Consider the following 21,038-nt stretch of genomic DNA (forward strand, 5'->3'; position numbering starts at 1 on the left):
CCGCCTACTTCTATCCTCTATTTCTCCTTCAACGAGGCTTGTTCCCCGCCTACTTCTATTCTGTCTCTCTGAGACTAGGGACTTGACTACTCTGTCCCCAAAAGCTTCCTACGAAAAACACAAGGACGTTAGCATTTGTGTTAGCCATCTCGCTCACACTAAATCAACAATCAATCAATCATCAGATCAAGGTTATCTACATCTTTGGTCACGTATTCGTGCACATCGAAAAACACACACGTTCTTATAAAACAACGTTGCAATAAGAGCGGTATCCTACTTATGATACAGAAATCACTAAATTGCGTCACATCAATATATATATTTTCTTAATCTCATTATTCTCAACAATGACACAATAATCCGACGCATTACTGTACATTACACTCCCACAAGTGTACACAAATATTCAAATATTCATATTATTTAAATTTACACAATGCAGCCATTTTACAAGCTACCATTTAATTCACAATGGCAAAATCTAGAATATCACATGAATAAATACACTAGTTTACTACGAAGTAACTAAATAGCGAAATACAATATTAATTCTAACGAGCGAGCAATCCACATAATCATAGCTCATTTCTCAAATACGCATGTAAATTAAATAATCAAAGGGTAATTCTACGTCCTAACGATCTAGTAAGTAAATATACATACTGCACTTAATTACAATTACAATGCCGTAACATTCTGCAACAATCGAGCAAATAACTCACTGATCTTTACGAAGCTTTCTGTCCTTAGAATGTACTAAGAGTTTTCCCGCCAAATCACGAGTGGCTCCCTCGGAGTGAATATATTCTGCTTTACCAGTACGACGGCTTACAAATCACTAATTCGTTATTAGTTCAAATGACTGTTAAGTTCTGGTTCGAATTGATGGCCCCACCCTTCCTCAGTTCTGATTGGATATCAATTCTACCCCCAGTCGGTTTAACTTAACAGACGAGCCTCAGGCCATCTGTCAAAGCGGGGAGATTTACAATAGCGTTGAGGGTCCTTTGTTCTTAGAACAAAGCTTCTAACATCTATATGCTAGTGTTAACACCTACGGGGGGGGGGGGGTCTTGTACAAACAAAATCGCCGTAACAGTGCAGGGTCGACATACTCATTGCGCTAACGCATTCCTTTGTTCCTGACTTACGTAATCGCGGGCAGGCAAACGTGACAATTTGTCTGTGTATAAACGTCCACTTTAAGAACAATATCGCTTTGTAAACGTAAATTGTCGCCGTCAAAAGATTTATTGAGTAATTCGCTTGTCAGTATGAATAGTGTTAGTGTGGACAAAGCATCGAATTATTGATGATTTGCCAAACTGGGCAGACTCTCCGCACACTATGATATACCACACGGAGCATAATCTCCATTTACTATGATATCCCATACAGAGAAAACTCTCTGTACACTATGATATGCCACACGGGGCAGAGTCTCCGTACACTATGATATGCCATACGGAGCGGACTCTCCGTGCACTATAAGGTTACTGATACTTCAAGAGTTCGTCCAACTCATTCGTGCGTCACGCAAAGGATGTTGGGGCAAAGTTATATCATGATGATGTAATCTGACCGAAGCCAAGAAAGTGTAACAATACTTGGACGTTACTTTAATCTGCATTTTGCCTAACATGTTTATTATATCAATTTAGATTAATACAATTTCTTTAATTACAAATTATTACGGTGTGAATAATATTGTATATAGAAAGAAAAGTCACCAATTGATGAAAAAACGAATATTTTTTTTATTCCAACTTCAGTGGTGTTAATTCAAAATTTTGCCTCCTCCTTCAGCTCTGCTGCAAAGAAAACAAACAAGAAAAAAAAGAAAAATAAAACAACAAAGAAACAAAAAGGGCCGCTAGTGCAACAAAACATGGGATTTTGGAACATCGTTGAAATCCCAGCAGACACACACACACACACACACACACACTTATACACACAAAAACACACATACACACACGAACAAACACATACAACAACATTAATAGTTACGTCTCTAACACGCATGACTATAAACTTCCTATACCACTTGTTTAGTTAGGTTTTATTTTCTTCATTTGTTCATTTATGTTTTGTCTCATTTTTCTAACTTAAAATGGTAAAATGGGCTTAAAATGTTATATTGTACATTTTGTATTAACTGTTTGTCCTCTTTTAGAGCTAGGGAACTTCAGGACAAGCTTGTGGCTGTTGAGGCTGAAAACACAAAGGGATCGTTTGATGACGTCAATCTCAATCTTAGTTTAATAGAAGAGGAAACGAGGTAAGAAAAAGCCGTGATTTAAAAAGAGCTTAGCATTCCAATAAAACTTTCAAATTTGATACTATTCGTTGCATATGAAACCAAACTGAATCAAATCTGCAATAAGGTGATGCATTAGTGCCACGTTACAACTACAGTTGTTTAAGATATTAACGGTCGTTATTGCATCAAGGAAATTTCGTAACCAGTTTAAAGGTTGTATCAAGACCATTTCTGGACCAGGCAATGGGTTGTATTGAGGCCATTACAAGGCCAGGTAATGCGTTGTCTCGAGTATATTTCTGGTCTTCGTAATAGGGTGCATCAAGAACTTTTCTGGTCTAGCTAATTGGTTGTATCAAGACCATTTCGGGTCAGGTAATGGGTTGTATCAAGACCATTTCGAACCAGGTGATGGGTTGTATCAAGACCATACATACATACTGTTAATTCTTTGTAAGAGTGCATATATGACACGTTTCATGAATTCAGATAGTTCTTGTTTGTTCTCTTGCTGTTCTTGCAGTACTCCAACAGATCAGGGAAGCAGACATGACGATGGCAAATTATACACCAAGACCCAGCTGGATAGGAAAGAGTTTGAGTTTGAAAAGGATTTGAAGAGAAAATTTAGCCTCAGAGAGCCAATGACTGATAGGTGCTTGATTTTTTCATAACTTTATCTTTCTCTGCACAGCTACCATGGAAAGGTGACATTTTCCTTACTGTTGACTACTTGTAGATCTGTAGTTTATTTTGTCCATGTATGAATCATAGTTGAGGTAATTGTTTAGGGCACTTTGGATATTTGACCTTATCACAGGATATATATATATATATATATATATATATATATATATATATATATATATATATATGCAGTTTCGTAGGAAGTGTACTTAAAAATGGAGAGAAAGACTATAAGCGTGCATCTTTTTAAAATCAAGTCTACAAACTAATAGAAGCACGCTAATTATATACACTACCTGACAGGTATTTTTCGAGGTCGGAAAACCAGTGGGCACTTTCAATTAAAAAAACTAATACAATTTATTGACCATTTTAAAAATAATTATGGGCCATTGGTGGAAATTCATGGGCCAAAAAATTCTTCACGTTTCATTTTGTGCAAAACGAATACCATATTTGAACTGGTCGTGTACTCATCAATTAACTAATGAGTATAACTACAGGTGTCGTAATACTTTTCTGTCCTACATATACCACTGTATTCAGTCTAAATTATTTATCCACTTTGATCTGCTCATGCTATGGTTTGAGGCCCACCCAACTATCTCGTCTTTTTCTTCTTCTTCTTCTTCATCTATCAATTGAAACTATTTTCATTTTGTGGTTGCCAAAGGTAACAAGATGTTGAGTCCAAAATAACGTTCTTTCAGCTGTTGTCAAATTTTCCCATTTTTCAAAATACCTTTTCGATATTATATTATTTCTTTGCGCCTAATATTTTACTTAAGAATTTTGGAAAATCTAAATATAAATAAAGAAGTCTCTAATAGTCCATATCTACCATAGTTGAACCTAGAATTCCATGCCCGCTATACTTTACTGCAGTATCATACATTTTCTGCTTTTCGTTGACAAAATAATAGAACTGAGAGAACAAATAGGACGTATAAAAAAACAGAAAACAGCAAAAGAGAGTCTGGGACCTTTCTCAGTATGACAGATTTTGGTGTTGTGTCCGAACCCCGATCTTTACTGGAACTTTTCTGGGGGTTGCATACCAAGGAATGGAAGAAAGCTTTCGACGATCTTGTCAGGTCAGCAAAAGATGAAGAGAAAGTTATAGCTAAACTCCTCAAAGTTACAAAGGTGAGTACCCATTAAATTTCCCTCCTCATACGATAAACATGTACAGGTATGTGTTTCTTTTGTTTGTTTTCACGAACAGTAAATAAATATTTAGTCCTTAAGTTTAATTTTTCAACAATCCCATTATGAAGCAGATCTTGTCTACCATAATATCCATCAGTATCAGTTTAACCAATTTAAGTATTACAACCTCATCTGTCCCCAAAATATGAAAAACTGCAAACGTAACTCATATTCACAAATCTGGTTCTAAGGATGACGCTGATAACTACCGACCAATCTCAATACTACCAAACTTGTCAAAATTGATTGAAAAACATTTCCATGACTCATTCAGGTCATATTTAACCAAACACTTGATGTTACACTCTAATCAGATTAATCAGGCTTTTGACAGAAACATTCCTGTGAGACTGCCTTGATATCCCTAACTGATAAATCGCTTCAAGCACTTGACTAAGGTAGAATAATAGGATCTGTATTTGTAGATTTCAGGAAAGCTTTTGACATAGTGGATCATGAAATCCTTTTGAAGAAACTGAAAATCTACCAATGTGATGAAAGAACAATTAGATGGTTTACTTCATACTTAATGAGAGAACACAACATGTTTACATAAATAATGTTCTGTCTGAACCTGGAACAACTATATATGGAGTACCACAAGGCTCAATTCTAGGTCCATTACTATTTATTTTATTTATTAATGACCTACAACTTTTACTAAGAGACCCAGTATCATCTACAGAACTCTATGCAGATGACACAACGTTGTCAGACATCCAAAACATCAAAGCATGAACTCGAAATTTCTTTACAGAATGCCCTAAACAAACTGGAAAACTGGTGCACATGCAATGGCATGGTGGTAAATATTGGTAAAACTAAAAGATTACTTATCTCAACACGGCAAAAATGGACAAATCTTGATAGTGATGAACTGTGTCTGACATTTTAGGATAAAAATCTGCAAATGGTCTGTGATAATAGACTACATGGTGTTCTGTAGATAATAACCTATCATGGACTGAACATATCAAAGATATCAGTAAAAAATTCAGTTCAATTTTATGGCTTCTCAGTAAGATAAGACAGTTTCTCCCTGAAAGGCACATGAAACTATCTTACAACAGTTATATACAACCCTATTTAGACTACTGTAATATAGTATGGGGTAATTCAACTGTTAAAAACATAGCAATGCTGGCACATTTTCAAAAAAGAGCATTAGGGCTAATATCAATCCAGAAGGGAAGCAAGGAAAATTTAGCTGGTAAGTTAAAAATGTTACCTATTAAAGACCGAATCTGTTTAAAAAAAGCCAAATTAATGTACAGGATATTCCATAATAGTGCTCCTGAATATTTACAATCACTCTTCCAGTATAGGCTACCTGGTAATACTCCCCACCTGCGATCCATGTCTACCAAACAGTATAAAATTTCCAAACCAAATAAGAAGTTTTTTGTTTTTTTAAAGTTTCCAGTACTCTGGAACTCTGCTCTGGAACAGTATTTCAGTTGAGATTAGAAATGCCCACTCTGTTTCCTTCTTGCAAACCCAATATATCCAGTTGCTTCAGAGACACAGCTAAAATAAATTCCTTTGTATGAGGGCCTAACGGTACATTAGTTCTTAGCTAATTGTGTTACCCTCTTTAAATAAGGTCATTATTATTATTATTATTATTAGTAGTAGTAGTAGTAATAGTAGTACACAGGTTATATTCACTTTTAAGTCTAGTCCAACTGCAACATTGCACAGACCCACGTCTGCTGACAGATCGGATCAATTCAATTTGTTAGAAGTAGGCAGAGGAATCAACGTCATAGACTCTGATCTGCCCGTGCATTGTGCGACACCAGATCATGATCTATGTTGTTTGTGGTTGGATTAGACGTAGAAGCGATCATTTACGGTAACTAAACCTAACACTAAGTTTAAAGTACTATGTGTTAATCTCCGCTATTGATTCTTACAAACTGGCGTCTGAACAGTTCACGATATGTAAATATCTGTTATTGATTTTGTATAATATAGTGTCTGAGCAGTTTGCGAAATAAAAGTTTCTGGATAAGAATTTATCACGTTTCACAAGCCCCAGGGGCCCCGAGTGGCCGAGTGGTCTAAAGCGCTCTCCGTTACGGATCACTGCCATCTCACCTCTGTCTACGTGGGTTCGAGTCTCAGATTCGGCCAATGTGGGTATGTAAGAAAGCTTGCCAGTAGCTTCTCGAGGGTCGGTGGTTCTTTCCGGGGATTTCCCGGGTTCTTCCTCCACCATTAATACTGGCCACCATGTATAGCCTATCGTGTGCTGAAAAATGGCGTTAAACCCTACAACAACAACAATCACAAGCCCCATTAGACGAGTGTGCACAAAATACGTCATTCTGTAATGATTTGCAGGGTTGTTGATATTCGGCAGTATGTGTAATATTCTGTCACGACATCTGCTATATTCTGTGAATGTCACTGATTGTATGTCACTGTCACTATTGGATTGTCGTGAATTGTATGTCACTGTCAGATTATCACAGAACTGTATGTCACTATCACTGTTGGGTTATCACGAAATTTATGAGACTGTCAGATTGTCACGAAATTATATGTCACTGTCACTGTTGGATTGTCACTGACTGTCTGTCACTGTCACTGTTGGATTGTCACGGAATTGTATGTCACTGTCAGATTATCACAGAATTTTTGTATGTCACTGTCACTGTTGGAATGTCACTGAATCGTATGTCACTGTCAAATTGTCAAGGAACTGTATGTCACTATAACTGTTGGATTGTCACTGACTGTATATCACTGTCAATATTGGATTGTCACGGAATTGTATGTCACTGTCAGATTGTCAGGGAATTGTATGTCACTGTCACTGTTGGTTTGTCACAGAATTGCATCTCACTGTCAGATTGTCACGGAACTGTATGTCATTGTAACTGTTGGATTTTCACTGACTGTATGTCACCTCACTGTTGCATTGTCACGGAATTGTATGTCACTGTCACTGTCGGATTGTTGTATAAACATGGAGATGACCTGAGATGGTTTTCATTTTGTCAAATTGATAAAGAAAGTATTATAATAATCCAATTTGTTTAATGTTTCCAAACTGTTATAGTTAGACAAGAAATAAAATATATCAATTTTTCAGCATGCTCACCATTTTTGCCTCACCACGTCAGACAACCAGCTAGACACCCTAAAAAAAGTCATCAAAGATGAGCTCTTTTGTCCAAATATAACGACGGTAAATAATCTAAAACTCTTCCAGTCATGTGTGAGTTCTAGCTATGAAACAAACTTTGTAAATGAGAGAACAAATTGATGGATATGTACTCTTAACTCAGAGAAATACATAGATGTGTGTGTAAGAGAGAGAGAGAGAGAGAGAGAGAGAGAGAGAGAGAGAGAGAATGTAAAATTATGTTTCAACTTTCCTATAATATATGAAAATCTTAATTTTTCAAATAACTTATCGTAAAAAGAAATTATTGGATCATGCTTTATACACGGGGTTATGTAAGGTCAGAATACGCCCATTCAATTTCAACTCGCTCAGTTATAGAACAGTTATAATATGGATCCCTCCTATAGATTAGACTTGATATAAGCATTTTTAACTTACACGTATTTAAATTATTGCACGTTGAATTTTATATCTGATATGGTATAGAAATTTCACGAAATCTGCATATAATTTGTGTCGCGTACTTCAAAAATTATTCCTTTGACCTTAGACCAATAAGCATATCGATCATCTGGATTCCTCATCCCATTTGCAAATCGATAAGATGATTTTGCTGGCAGTGCAATTTAGAAAATAGAGGGCATATATGTCTGTATTAGTAAAGAAAGGAAAATGTAACGTCTGAGGCCGAATGAATGGCAGTTAACATCACAACATATTTGTCTTACTCTGTCATAGGACCCAAAGCAGTCTTTTCACGCCTTTTATAAATTAACTTCAGGACATGGTCGAGTTCCTGCCCGACCGTCAAATGGTGGACATATTTCACGAGGCAGATCCTGCTATTGTGGAAATGAGGAAGAAATGTGCCGTCGTCTCCGTCCCCTGGCTCAAAAGGGTAAGATGCCCCTACCGTGTGTATATTTGGTGTAGGACAATTTCGTCAGAATCACTCTTTATTTCTAACATCTTTGTTCTGTTTGTTTAAGCTTATTATAGAAATCCTGGTAGAATACATTCGGGTTTAATTGTAGAGGAAACATGTAGGACCTAATTCTTTGGTGAAAAGTTTATATGTCAAACAAAGTCAAAATCAACCTCACGCCTTAAGTATCCGATATGTGTATGGGGTGTTTACCACAGGTAATATCCAAAAATCCTTTACAGACAAAACAATTATTGAACTAAGTATATGCACCTTTTCAATTGCTGATGCTTTTTTCATGATATATAGCTTCGAGTCTCTGCCTGTCGTATGCAGTCTCTGCCCTCTCCTTCATGTCTGCCTGAATGTCCGTCCAATACGCACATAAACAGAACAGTATCAAAGCTAATTTAATAAAAAAAAGCAACTTCAGAAGGGACAACAGATGCCTAAATTTCATTTTCAAAAGAGTTTAAAACCGTCTAAAAATATCAACGTGACCAATAAATTAAAAGCATAGAGAGGCGAAATAAATATTGATGTTATTTTCGAGTTCAATAGCCACACTTTATCATTGTTATTATTATTATTATTATTATTATTATTAGATATTTCTGAAGCAAGTTAATGACGACCTTGGAATTTACGTTGAGACTAATTCACCTCTCCACCAGTTCACCGACAGATGCGTTGAGATCGCATGGTTAATGTGTCTCCAAGACCCTCCCATGTTCATGGAAACTTGTCGACCAGGTGATGTCAAATCTGACAAGTACAAAAGTTATACTCGATCCGGGCGCATTGTCCAGTACTGCGTCTGGCCCTGTGTGCTTCAATACAGAGATGGTCCACTTATGATGAAAGGCGTGGCGCAGATGCGATAGACGTTTGCAATAATATTTAATTCGATACGTTAATGACTGACCTGTAGATTAACCTGGTAAAGTTCGTTAGAATATCAACTTCTATAAATTGTGAATACTCCAGCTCATCAGAATATCAACCTTTACCAAATGTGGCTACTCATTTGATTATCAGCTTCTATAAATTGTGGCTACTCCTGCTCATTAGAATATAATCTTTTTGCACAAGGTGGCTACTCCTACTCATTAAAATATAAAGTTATATAAAATGTGGTTACTCCTGCTCATTAAAATATCAACTTCTATAAAATGTGACTACTCATTAGAATATCAACTTCTAAAATGTGACTACTCCTCCTACTCATTAAAATATCAACTTCTATAAAATGTGACTACTCTTACTCATTAAAATATCAGCTTCTTTAAAATGTGACTACTCATTAGAATATCAACTTCTAAAATGTGATTATTCCTACTCATTAAAATATCAACTTCAATAAATGTGACTACTCATTAGAATATCAACTTCAATAAATGTGACTACTCATTAGAATATCAACTTCTAAAATGTGACTACTCCTGCTCATTAAAATATTAACTTCTATAAAATGTGACTACTCATTAGAATATCAACTTCTAAAATGTGACTACTCATTAGAATATCAACTTCTAAAATGTGACTACTCATTAGAATATCAACTTCTAAACTGTGATTACTCCTACTCATTACAATATCAACTTCTATAAAATGTGACTACTCCTACTCATTAAAATATCAACGTCTATAAAATGTGGCTACTCCTACTCGTTAAAATATCAACTTCTGTAAAATGTGGCTACTCCTACTCGTTAAAATATCAACTTCTATAAAATGTGACTACTCATTCAAATATTATTTTCTGTAAAATTTGACTACTCATGCTCATTAAAATATCAACTTTTATAAAATGTCTCTAATCCTACTCATTAAAATATGAACTTCTATAAAATGTGTCCACTCCTACTCATTAAAATGAAAGCTTCTATAAAATGTTGCTTCTCCTTCTCATTAAAATATCAACTGCTATAAAATGTGGTTACCCTTACTCATTATAAGATCAACTTTTACCAAATGTGGCTACTCATTAGAATATCAAATTCTATAAAATGTGGCTGCTTATACTCATTAGAATATCAGCTTTTACCAAATGTAGCTACTCGTTTAAATATCAACTTCTATAAAATGTGGCTGCTAATTAGAATACAAATTTCTAAAAACTGTGGCTGCTCTTGCTTTTCCAATTTCAAGGCTACATAGCTTAGGATTATGTCATAAAACAATACGTAAATATAACGATTGCAGTGCTAAGTATAAATGTTACAAATTTTACATAAATGGGATTTTATAAAACGCCATATTGTTAAATACCTACTTCCTTCGTGCTGAGTGGAGAAAACTTTCCAGCTCCATGACAGTGTGTCTGAGTTTTTGACAGATTTCATGTAAACTGTATATTATGCAATAAATGTACACGTGAAGGCAAATTGACATGGTCAGCGGTATACTATCTCAGATAAGTAGTAGTTAAACGACATTTTGTCGTTTGGTAATTTAACTTTGTAAATTGCATTATTTCTTCTTTTTTTTAAAAAGAAACAAACTTGGAATTTTATGACAATATTAAATATGTGAAAATGATGCTATAAACATCATACCATATACAATTAACTAATGACCCCATGCGTTTGTATGATGTATAATGTAATTTTTACAATCTGTACTTTTGGGTGATAATGATTGTGTTTTGAAAGTCTTGGTTTGCCATGTATAAAGTCTAAAGACTGCAAAAAACTATTCAGAAAACTGAAGGATGAAAACAAATATATGGCATATGGGTTTTTATACATCTATGACTGGTCTAGTGATTATTATCTCGAGTAAGGTAATAAAAACTTACTTTTACATTAAAATGTTAGGTACATTCATGTTGATGATATGTTTACTTTTTTCTTATTTTGATCGATAAAAGGGTTTCAGTTTAATGAAATAAACTTTCAGGATGATACAGTAGAGAATTGTTTCAATACGAAAATATTTCACATCAACGTTTGCTCTACCTACTAGATTTGAAAATGCAACCGTGTATTTAGTACAGTTTTCATTTAAGATCAATTTGTGATTTTAATAACAATGGTGGCACAAAACGTTTTCGCATCATATAAGGACCCCCAAGAGACAGTAATGTTCCTTCATTATCAGTGGAAGTGCTGCAAAGCCGTTATTTGTGTATTGATTTGCCTAAATAAAAATGGACTCAGCGTATTAAGCCTTTATACACTGGTGGGTATATAGTAAGTAGATCTATATTGTCTGTCAAAAAATTACTGTGATATCATCATGATGTGTCATGTAAATACATTACTGTTTTACATATTTTTCACGTACATATATATATATATATATATATATATATATATATATATATATATATATATATATATATATATATATATATATATATATATATTGTGAAGTGTCGAAGTTTTAATTGCAGCGAACTTTAAAGTTGAATGCATTAAGAATTAAAATTTTGTCGCATTTAAGCCAGTAAAGTTTTTGTGAAGGGTCACTTCAACATTTCTTCGTTCATCTCCCCCCATGTCGGAGCAAACTTCAAAGGGGCAGCATTCCAACTGAGTGAAATTGACCGGCGTATCTTAACACGGTCCTTAGAAAGTAAATATTTGAGCTACCAACAATAACCGCTTGGTAGGAACCTATGTCCACTTATAATTTTTCCAAAGGGAGATTGTTACGCACCGTCGTTCACAGATTTCGAGCTGTCTAAAGCTGATGAAAGGAATAATTTCTTTGGGAAAAATTAGGAACCGCTGCCTACGATAGGGCAGAATAAATTAAGGCGTACACTTTAGAAGAAATCAGACTTTAAAGTGACGACCTTACTCAAAATTATTGAGTTTGAAATTTCTTGAAAGAGGAAGTGGAGTCTTGACTCCTGGGGAAACCTAAAGAGAATAGTGATTTCCTCGTTAAACCAGAAAAGGACCAGGTGGCCGTCTTGTAAAAGACAAAGATAGGTTTTAGTGCTAGGACGCACAAGTTCTGAAAGAGAACAGAAATAAGGTACGCAATTTTAGTTTCTATTCTATTATTTGATTGTTTGTTTTATGCAAATGTGTTTTCTATGAATAGGTTTCCATATTATGTGTCGTTTATTCAATTTCAGTTGTTATGCAATTTATGTTACTCAATTTCATGGAAAGTGTTGATGCTAGAATTGTTATGCAATTTACCTTTTAATTTTACAGTTATTAATTCATTGGTAGAATTGATTGCATGCGATCCAAATGTTCATATGTGTAGGATTTCATATGGCTATATGAAATAACTTCCTTCGTTTTTTCAGGACGATACAGATCATCGTGAGTTAACGATACTTACCTAATTATATCTGATTTTGTAATGTCTGAATAATCTTGTAGATTAAGGATTACTGTGAGTTTCGATTTGTGAATTTCATGCAATAGTAATCGTACATGTAGTAGCATTTTTAAAAGAATACGGTAATATTCGATAAACGCTCACGTGGTAATTTAAGACCTGCCGTTGGAAGCGGTGTCTATGTCCTACCGTACTAAGTCAAAATTTACGCAGTGTGTGGATAGCCAACATGCTCTGAGTAACGTGAGGAAATTTTATGTACGTCTAGAGAGTAGGGCATACAGAAATTTAGGGGTAATTTTTTCCTTTAAGGAACAGCGTTCTGGGAGAGAGACGAGACAGTCTGAAGACATAAGTCCGAGGAAAAGAAGGGCCGGGTCAGAATAAAAGGACCATGAAGTCCATGAATGGGCAAAGCATAGAGCTTAGGAGGGATGAACTAGAAAACGTTGACATACGGTCAAGAGAGGAAGGGGATGCAAATCAATCGTGGACATCGCGCTCTTTTCATCTCTCGTTATGATGATGAAACAAATCCAAATTGGACACTCCTGATAAATTCTATTGATATAATATAACTTGAATTGGAATTGCCGTTATTAATTTGTTCTGATTAAACAAAAACATTTCTCGCCCAGTGGGCTCGTATTGCTTTTCTTCTTCCCAGTATTCTCGCTCAGTTCTCTGTTGAAATGCTATTCTTCTTTCGAGGGAGGTCATCCTCTAGATAACGCCAGCCAAATCCAATTAATCACCCTTCTTACTAAGAAGGCGATGTTACACACACACACACTCATATATATATATATATATATATATATATATATATATATATATATATATATATATATATATATATATATATATATATATTAAAACTGGTTAACTTCGCATTCGAGACATGCTTGTCCAAGTGAATGAGATAGATACATGTTGACTTGTTGCCAGTTTAACTTTAGCAAATGAAAATAAAATAATTTTATATTAATTAAAGTGGCTGTCGTTTTCATTATTTCTTTTATTATTATTATTATTATTATTATTATTATTATTGTTGTTGTTGTTGTTGTTGTTGTTGTTGTTGTTAGTATTATTATTGGAGGGGTGTAATTGCATGATCTGGTGTTTCAACTTCTCATGAAAACTAACCAAAACATGTTTGCTTTTTATTTCCAAACATTTTTGAAAAGAATCGGATCGAATAAATCAATAATAGGTCAATGTAATCTGATAGTCCTATTTGTTGTATACTGACAGATTTAAATACTTCAAACATACGCTCAGGCGTACACTTTACTCGTAGAAACTCGACTTGTATCCCACCAACACTGCCGCAGAGTGAATACATCAATAAACATGATCTTGCCTGTTTTGTCCTCTGTCTGTGCATGAATGATTGGAATTCTCATTTGTCCAGTGCAAATGTAACCACTATTACTCTTGTTGTATGTCTTAAGTGTGCAGAAAGAAAGATGGTTATTTGTGTAGAAACCACGCACTTAATGCACTTTCCCCCGCTATTACTACATTAATTTTATGAGGTAGAAATATAAGTCTGCCAGACAGTTGTATCCATGTTTCTCTTCGAATACTCTCCTGCAAAATATTCGGTGGGCAATGGGGGTTGGCGTGAGGCTCACACTTTGTAAGCTGGAGGCATGGTCACCAATTTACCATGGTTTAGATGTGTAATACAAAGAAATACGGACACGATGTTTAGAGTAGATTAAATTATTCGGCATCGGAGTACCTTCGAGGTAATACTGGGTGGGTGGGGTTAATTCTGCAAGTACATGGTGTATGCCTGCTCATATCCAGATTAGTTTCCTTTACCAAGCCAGCCTAGACGATAACCGCCATCCACGTGGAGCTGTGTGTGACTTGCGAATAGTTCTAACGAGATTTATTATCATGCTGCTGCTGATGATGATATCAATTATGATTATTATTATTATTATTATTATTATTATTATTATTTACTGTCGTCGTTGTTGTTGTTGCAATTTCCCCACATTTGTTCATACACGAACAAGAACTACACACTAATCCATACTTAAAATAAATATATAATGCAACGGGTAGCACAACATCTTCGTCTAAAGCAATACAAACTTTGGATAAACCTGAAGTATACGCGTAAGACTCATATAGAGTTATCTATGTCTTCGGCAATTTACAACTACTGGAGCTTGCTGGAAAAAACTATTTCTTTTTTACAGGAAGACTCCTGAGAATCAGAAAACATGATCTGCTATAGCTGTCAGTGTTTACGATAATCCGAACACAGAAAAAGGAACTCGCAGCGCTTTGGATTATAATTGCATATTTTTACCTCTGTATCTAGAAAGAGTTTAGTTCGAAATAACTCCTGTTGTCATAGAAACTATTAAAAAATATAGGACGATTCATACATCGATTATCGCACTATTCAGGCCTGCCTTAAAACAGTCAATAAACTTGAATTCTAAGTTCATTTTTGAGGCAACTACGGTGAAAGGCCCAGATGTGTTCCGAATACGAGCCAGGAAAGAGAGTAATATTCGTCTATCCCATATTGATTCGTAAAACAGATTCCAACCTTATCAGATTTATATATCCACAGACTCGATGCTAAGACGGAAAAAATGTATAAATTCATAATTATTTTGGCATGTTACTGGAGAAAATCTATATCCATTGAGATTCGTACCCGGGTCATCCGGTTACTATACCCATAACCTTGTCTGCGACCACTAGCTTCAATAAGTCTTCGACTAAGCATACGTCCCCATAAAAGGATCGACAAGATTACTGATATAAGCATTCGTGCGTAGCAGACATACCCACGTATTGACACAATAGTGAATTATGATGAGATTTATTACGCAGTATAATTCGAAAATTCGAATGAAAAGTTCTCTAGCCTACAAGATAATATTCTTTCACCATATTTAAAACCTGTACTTCATATCAGCAGACGCTTCCTCCTGTAGATTCCAGGGACAGCACTTACTTCTCTGGATGTTACACACACATACTATATAAATATACGTTACATTTGGGTTCAAAGGACACACAAACACCAAGTAAACCAGTGTTGCTTACAGTACCAAGCCCAACTAGAAACTGCCTGCTCTACCTCACCTTTCTGCTCTTGTTTTAGTAAGGATTAGAGATAAAGGATCTTAATTAATTTAACATTTGTGCCTTATCCATGGGCAGGAGGAATTCAACGCTCAGTTAGCCGTGGGAAGATAAACCACAGAACCGGACTTGTTGACAGTCTCTGGTATCAAATATCCAGAATGCTGGGATTAATGTTCTGGCCAACTGTCTCTACTAACAATTAGAATCTGCTAGAATCTGATACAGGCACTGGGCGTCAAATTATACTTATAACACCTCCCTTCTTAAGAGGAAACTTTATGTTTTCGATACAATATTTTTTTTAAAAAATAACTTGCTTTGCTTGGTACATCATTAAAATGATAAAACTCGCATAAAGCTTACCTTACTACTAAAATGCATAAAGCTTAGGTTCACTATTAACCTCTGTAAAAGAGTCTTGAATTCCATTAGTGACCATCCAGAATAGGGGAAATCAAACAAATTGGTCACCGTCTATATCCGCATAAAAATCCCTTGCAATACCAAAAACAAAACACACTGAAGTTCGAAAAATCCAGGAATCCTGAGCTATTCCAGTAGGTTTCTCGGCACCTTTTAAGAGTATTAAGCACGCCAGTATATTTTGTCGTTTAATTCCTACATACTACAGTTACATGCGCGAAAAACCTTCTGCATTCTCCTGTAGATTGCCGCTCCTGCGCTTTATAATGAAGTTGCAAAGCTGGAGTGCCAAACACCATCTAAGTAGACGCTTATTCTTGTTTTACATTTGATTTAACCATATCAATGGGTTGTGGTCAGTCACAATTTCAAATGTTGTCCATGACAGGTAATACCTTAACGAATCAATCGCCCACACGATCGCATGACATTCCTTCTCGATAGGGGGCCGTCCATTTAGTACGATGCATGGAGCGGGGAGCGGGGGTTAACCCAAATGCATACGCTTGAGTATGGAGGGGTCTACTGATAATGTACGTACGAACAGGAAACGGGGAGATGGGGTGAAACCTCGATAATAATTTGTCTAATACGTAACCTGTTCGACTGGGTTCAGTCGGCGTTTGAATTTTAGCGGACACTAGACAAACTTTTTAAAGTTACGCAGCTTATTTCTTTGATGCAGCCAGATATTCAACGTTGGTGGACTATCTGTTTTATTAAACACGTTAATTATTATTCCTTAATCTTTTCTGCGTGGATTAAATATAGGCCGTTTAATAGACTTCGGGGCTGGGGGTACGTCAAGCGTACGTACGCAGATGGGATGTGTAAAAAAGTACGCATGTGTACAGGGAGGGGGGAGGAGTCAAGCTTTGCCAGATTTGTGTGTACGTATTTAATGGATGGCCCCTATCGGCATATTTCTTCTCTCGCGGAAGAAGATTCCGGCTTAGACAGGCCACAGCATTTTCTTCACCGTCCATTGTCTGGCTTAGCTCAGCACCAATTGCTGTGTCACTAGCATCCGTGTGCACGATGAATTCCCTGATGAAATCCGGTGCATTAAGGACTAGGATCTTAGTAAGAGCGTCTTTCTACATTTGCAACAGTCCTACAACTATATTTGGTCTTCCTTTCTGTGTCATGGAGGTTAATGGTACTCCTACTTCGGCAAAGTTCTTAGTGAATTTTCTGTAGCAGCCAACAATTCCCTTTTGCGTTGTGGGTAATGGAAATTCACGCATTGTTTTATTTTTATTGTCGTCTGTTTTAATTTTTCCTCCTTTAATGTTATGTCCGATGCATTCGACCTCAACTGCTACGAACTCGCACTTTGACGGCTTTCTTGTAAGGCCTTTTTCCCGTATACGTTGCAGCAAGGCACACAGACTTTCTATAAGTTCTGACCAAGTTTTGCTTGACACAATGTCAAAATATGCTGCGACATTATGTAGTCCGGACAGCAGTAAGTCGATGAGTCGGGTGAAGCTGGCGGGCGCCGTTTTCATACCGAAGGGCATAACGTTAAATTCTTAGAGCCCAAACGGAGTCACAAATGCAGACTTTTGCCTCGAATCTTCAGCTAGAGGAACTTGCTAGTAACCATTATTTCGATTTTTTTGACTCGAGTAACTTCCATAACCAATTTTCTCAAATAGATCGTATATTTGTGGGGCTTGATATGCGTCGAATAAGGTGATAGTATTAAGCTTGCGGTAGTCTACACACAGCCGAAGAGTTCCATCTTTCTTGTCAACTAATACACAAGGCGAACTCCATGGATTGATTGAGGGCCGAATGAGGCCTTGCTCCAGCATTTCATCCAATATTGCTTTCACCTCTTTCCATTGCACGAAAGGTATTCTATATGTTTAATTGGTGTCTCCGAAAGTTATTTACAAAATATATTGTATAGAAAACATAAAGTTCCTTCTTAAGAAGGGTGGTGTTATAAGTAGCCTGTATCAGATTCTAGAAGTCAGTAGTGACAGTTGGTCAGATCATTAGTCCCAGTTTTCTTGATATTTGATATCAGAGACTGTCAACGGGTTCCGTTCTGTTGTTTTTCGTCCCATAGCTAACTGAGTCTTAGTCCGTTCATGCCCTTGGATAAGGCACAAATGTTAAATTAATTAAGATCCCTTATTTCTAACCCTTACTAAAACCAGAGCAGAGTTGTAAAGCAGGCATTTTTTAGCTGGGCTTTGTGCTGTAAGCAACACTGGTTTTAAGTTTTTGTGAAGATTTTAGCTTTGATTTTGTATAAAGTTGTAGGACACTTACTTGGTGTTTGTGTGTGCTTTGAACCAGAATGCAACACCCCAGTATGTTGGATGACCGTTTGTTTTCGGCGAGAGTTCTGCGTGTTTTTAAGATTTATGAGGTAATTTTACATCTGATTGGCCGAGTGTGTTTTTGATACGATTTTCATCAAGCTTGGTACTTAGGATTTTGTGATCATGATCTCGTTTAGTTATGATTAAATCTGACAGACCAACCGTGCCAGTTTTATATTATTTTGATGTTGGATGAGTGAATATCAGCCAGATATATGCACGTTAATGAGATATCTTGCATCTGATTAACTGAGATTGTTACCTGGAGACAGAACTTCAACCTTACTTAGCACCTACCTTGTAAATAAGCTTCAATTATCATCATATTACAACTCCATAGTCATAAAAAAAAGTAATAAAAAGAGTGAATGTCAGTGTTTTCTGGTGGGTGTCTCGCTTAATTTGGTTTTCGTTATCTAGAGGTTCACCGCCCTCGATGTTATTGCCTGGTTCGAGCAAATATAAATATAAGTGGTGAAACCTATAGGTGAAATAGATAGAGATCTGGGCAGATATATAGAACAAACCAACACGAGCCCCCGTAATGTAAACAAACAATTTAATCAATGACATAAAACAACTGTGAGAATTCATTACATCAGGAATATACTCTGCTTTTAGAAATAAAACTTTCACCGAATTACAAAGAAACACAAAGAGATTTAAATAAAATAGCCGATCTGTTTACTGATAGATTTAGTTCATCATAGGATCGAGTGAACAATCGAAGTCAACGTCTTGTACGATTGCATAACCTGCTCATCCCCAGTTTGCTCTGCTTCCACTGTAGCTGTTCAGACCCTTGGATCTCAGGATACTCTCAGAATACGTTTCAGAAATTAATAAGTCGCAGGATTACGTCACAGGATTGTACGTCCCACTGCACTTCTCTCTATACTTCTCAGTATACGTCTCAGGATAACGTCACAGTATACGTCTCAGGATAACGTCACAGTATACGTCTCAGGAGCTATTTTCTCCCTTTTAAATAAATATAAATAGAGACAACCTAAATTTCCTGTTATTTATGATACAGCGGATTTTGCATTATTCTCCCTCGTTATCAGATTTTACTATCAGTGCTAGACAGATGCTAAGGCTATCAATCGACTCCACATGTATTATCATGACCCTAGTTAGTCAAATGGCTAATTCGTTATGCATTAACATCACACATTAACACACCACAGGAGGCCTGGGGTTCTGAGCCAGCCTCAATTTACACAGCGAATAAATGGAATACATTACATCAATTACTACATCGTTTCAGTCAATACACACTTACTCTTAATCATACGTGAAATCTTCTAAATTCAGTGAATTCACACGGATTCTCGTAATCATATTAACTAATGTAATGCATTAAATTCTTAAAACCTGATTCTTATGCAAAGAAGACGACAAAATTCAAACAATTCGTCAAACATATCTAAAGAAGATTAATGTACGACTTCCTATGCATAAACTCAACACAGTTATACTTCATAAAGCAAATTATTATTCGAACGTAGAAAAAGATTCATGCAAATACAAGTAAATAAATTCAGTAAAGCATTATATATGGCATCAACAAATTACATGGAATTGTCACACTACCTTTGCTTTCAACGTTACTCCCTCTAATCGCCAAATTAGTTTGTCGGTTTCTTTCGATAACAGTCCCCTTTGGACAAAAGTTCTTTTACGAGGAAATTTCTTGCAAATCCCCGGGACCTACTAATGGGTTTCCTCTTGCAGGAAAAGCTTAGACTGATTAAAATTTTCGCTGTGGCGATATTAAAACCTAGAAAATTTTGTGTGGGAAACAAGCCCCTTATTTAACGTAAGCAATCAGAATCAAATACCTCTGCTGCCTTTTCCAGAGGCGCCAAAGTCGGGGTCAGCTTGACCTGGTAGTTTGAGTAACAGAGTTTCTGCGATTTTTCAATTGTGACAACTTTACCATGAAAATAAAGTTTACCTTATCTCTAATAGTCCGTCTGGCTGCTGTATAAACAAATGCTTAATTAAGAATAAAATTCTCCCTCTAAAGGACATTACCGACAACGGTAGTATGGCGATTTGATAAATAAATCTAAATAATGGTTCTCTAGTCTCAACTAATGTATTCTTCTGAGATCGCCAGAAATTTGCCCCTTCACAGTCAGTATTTTTTTAAATTTAAAAAATAATGTATTTCTCTAGAAAATGAAACATGTAATAAGGACATACGATACTGAGAAATAAAGCATAATAATCCTAGAATTTCTAACCCAGATCCTAATGATGACGTCAATACTTAACAAAAGAATATTCATATCAAGTTTGCCTTACTTTGAACATATTTTTTTTCAGATAATGGTAAAACATGTTAAAACAACAGCCTGTGAAGTTTTGAAAGTAGTTTGCATTGGTTTGGTTCTTGAAACATTACATTAGTCAAGGACGGATCATAGGAGGGGTTGCGGCAGCATCCACCCAAATATGAGCCCAAACATGAACGTAGCGCTACCTCAACGTTTCTTTAGCACATTTTTTACAATTGTGAGAGGTAACGACCTGTTTCTACAAACACATGCTTATTCCATGCTATACATACCATATCTGACCCACTTGTCACACCGATATCTAGCACCCTATATA

At 36.0% G+C, this 21,038-nt stretch overlaps 1 protein-coding gene across 1 annotated transcript in view; it reads left to right on the forward strand.

The window, feature by feature from the left end:
- Positions 1-13,230, forward strand: part of LOC149797996 (uncharacterized) — a 38,744-nt gene extending 25,514 nt beyond the window's left edge. The window contains exons 19-24 of the mRNA XM_089960824.1: positions 2,180-2,284; positions 2,790-2,921; positions 3,877-4,099; positions 7,263-7,358; positions 8,080-8,196; positions 8,832-13,230. Of these exons, the coding sequence (XP_089816950.1) occupies positions 2,180-2,284; positions 2,790-2,921; positions 3,877-4,099; positions 7,263-7,358; positions 8,080-8,196; positions 8,832-9,107 (949 nt within the window). The 3' untranslated portion in view covers positions 9,108-13,230. The remainder of the gene's footprint in view (positions 1-2,179; positions 2,285-2,789; positions 2,922-3,876; positions 4,100-7,262; positions 7,359-8,079; positions 8,197-8,831) is intronic.
- Positions 13,231-21,038: the final 7,808 nt, after the last annotated feature.

Source organism: Sinohyriopsis cumingii, chromosome 6, assembly GCF_028554795.1.
Source record: "Sinohyriopsis cumingii isolate HCF-2022 chromosome 6, ASM2855479v2, whole genome shotgun sequence".
Classification (NCBI taxonomy): domain Eukaryota; kingdom Metazoa; phylum Mollusca; class Bivalvia; order Unionida; family Unionidae; genus Sinohyriopsis; species Sinohyriopsis cumingii.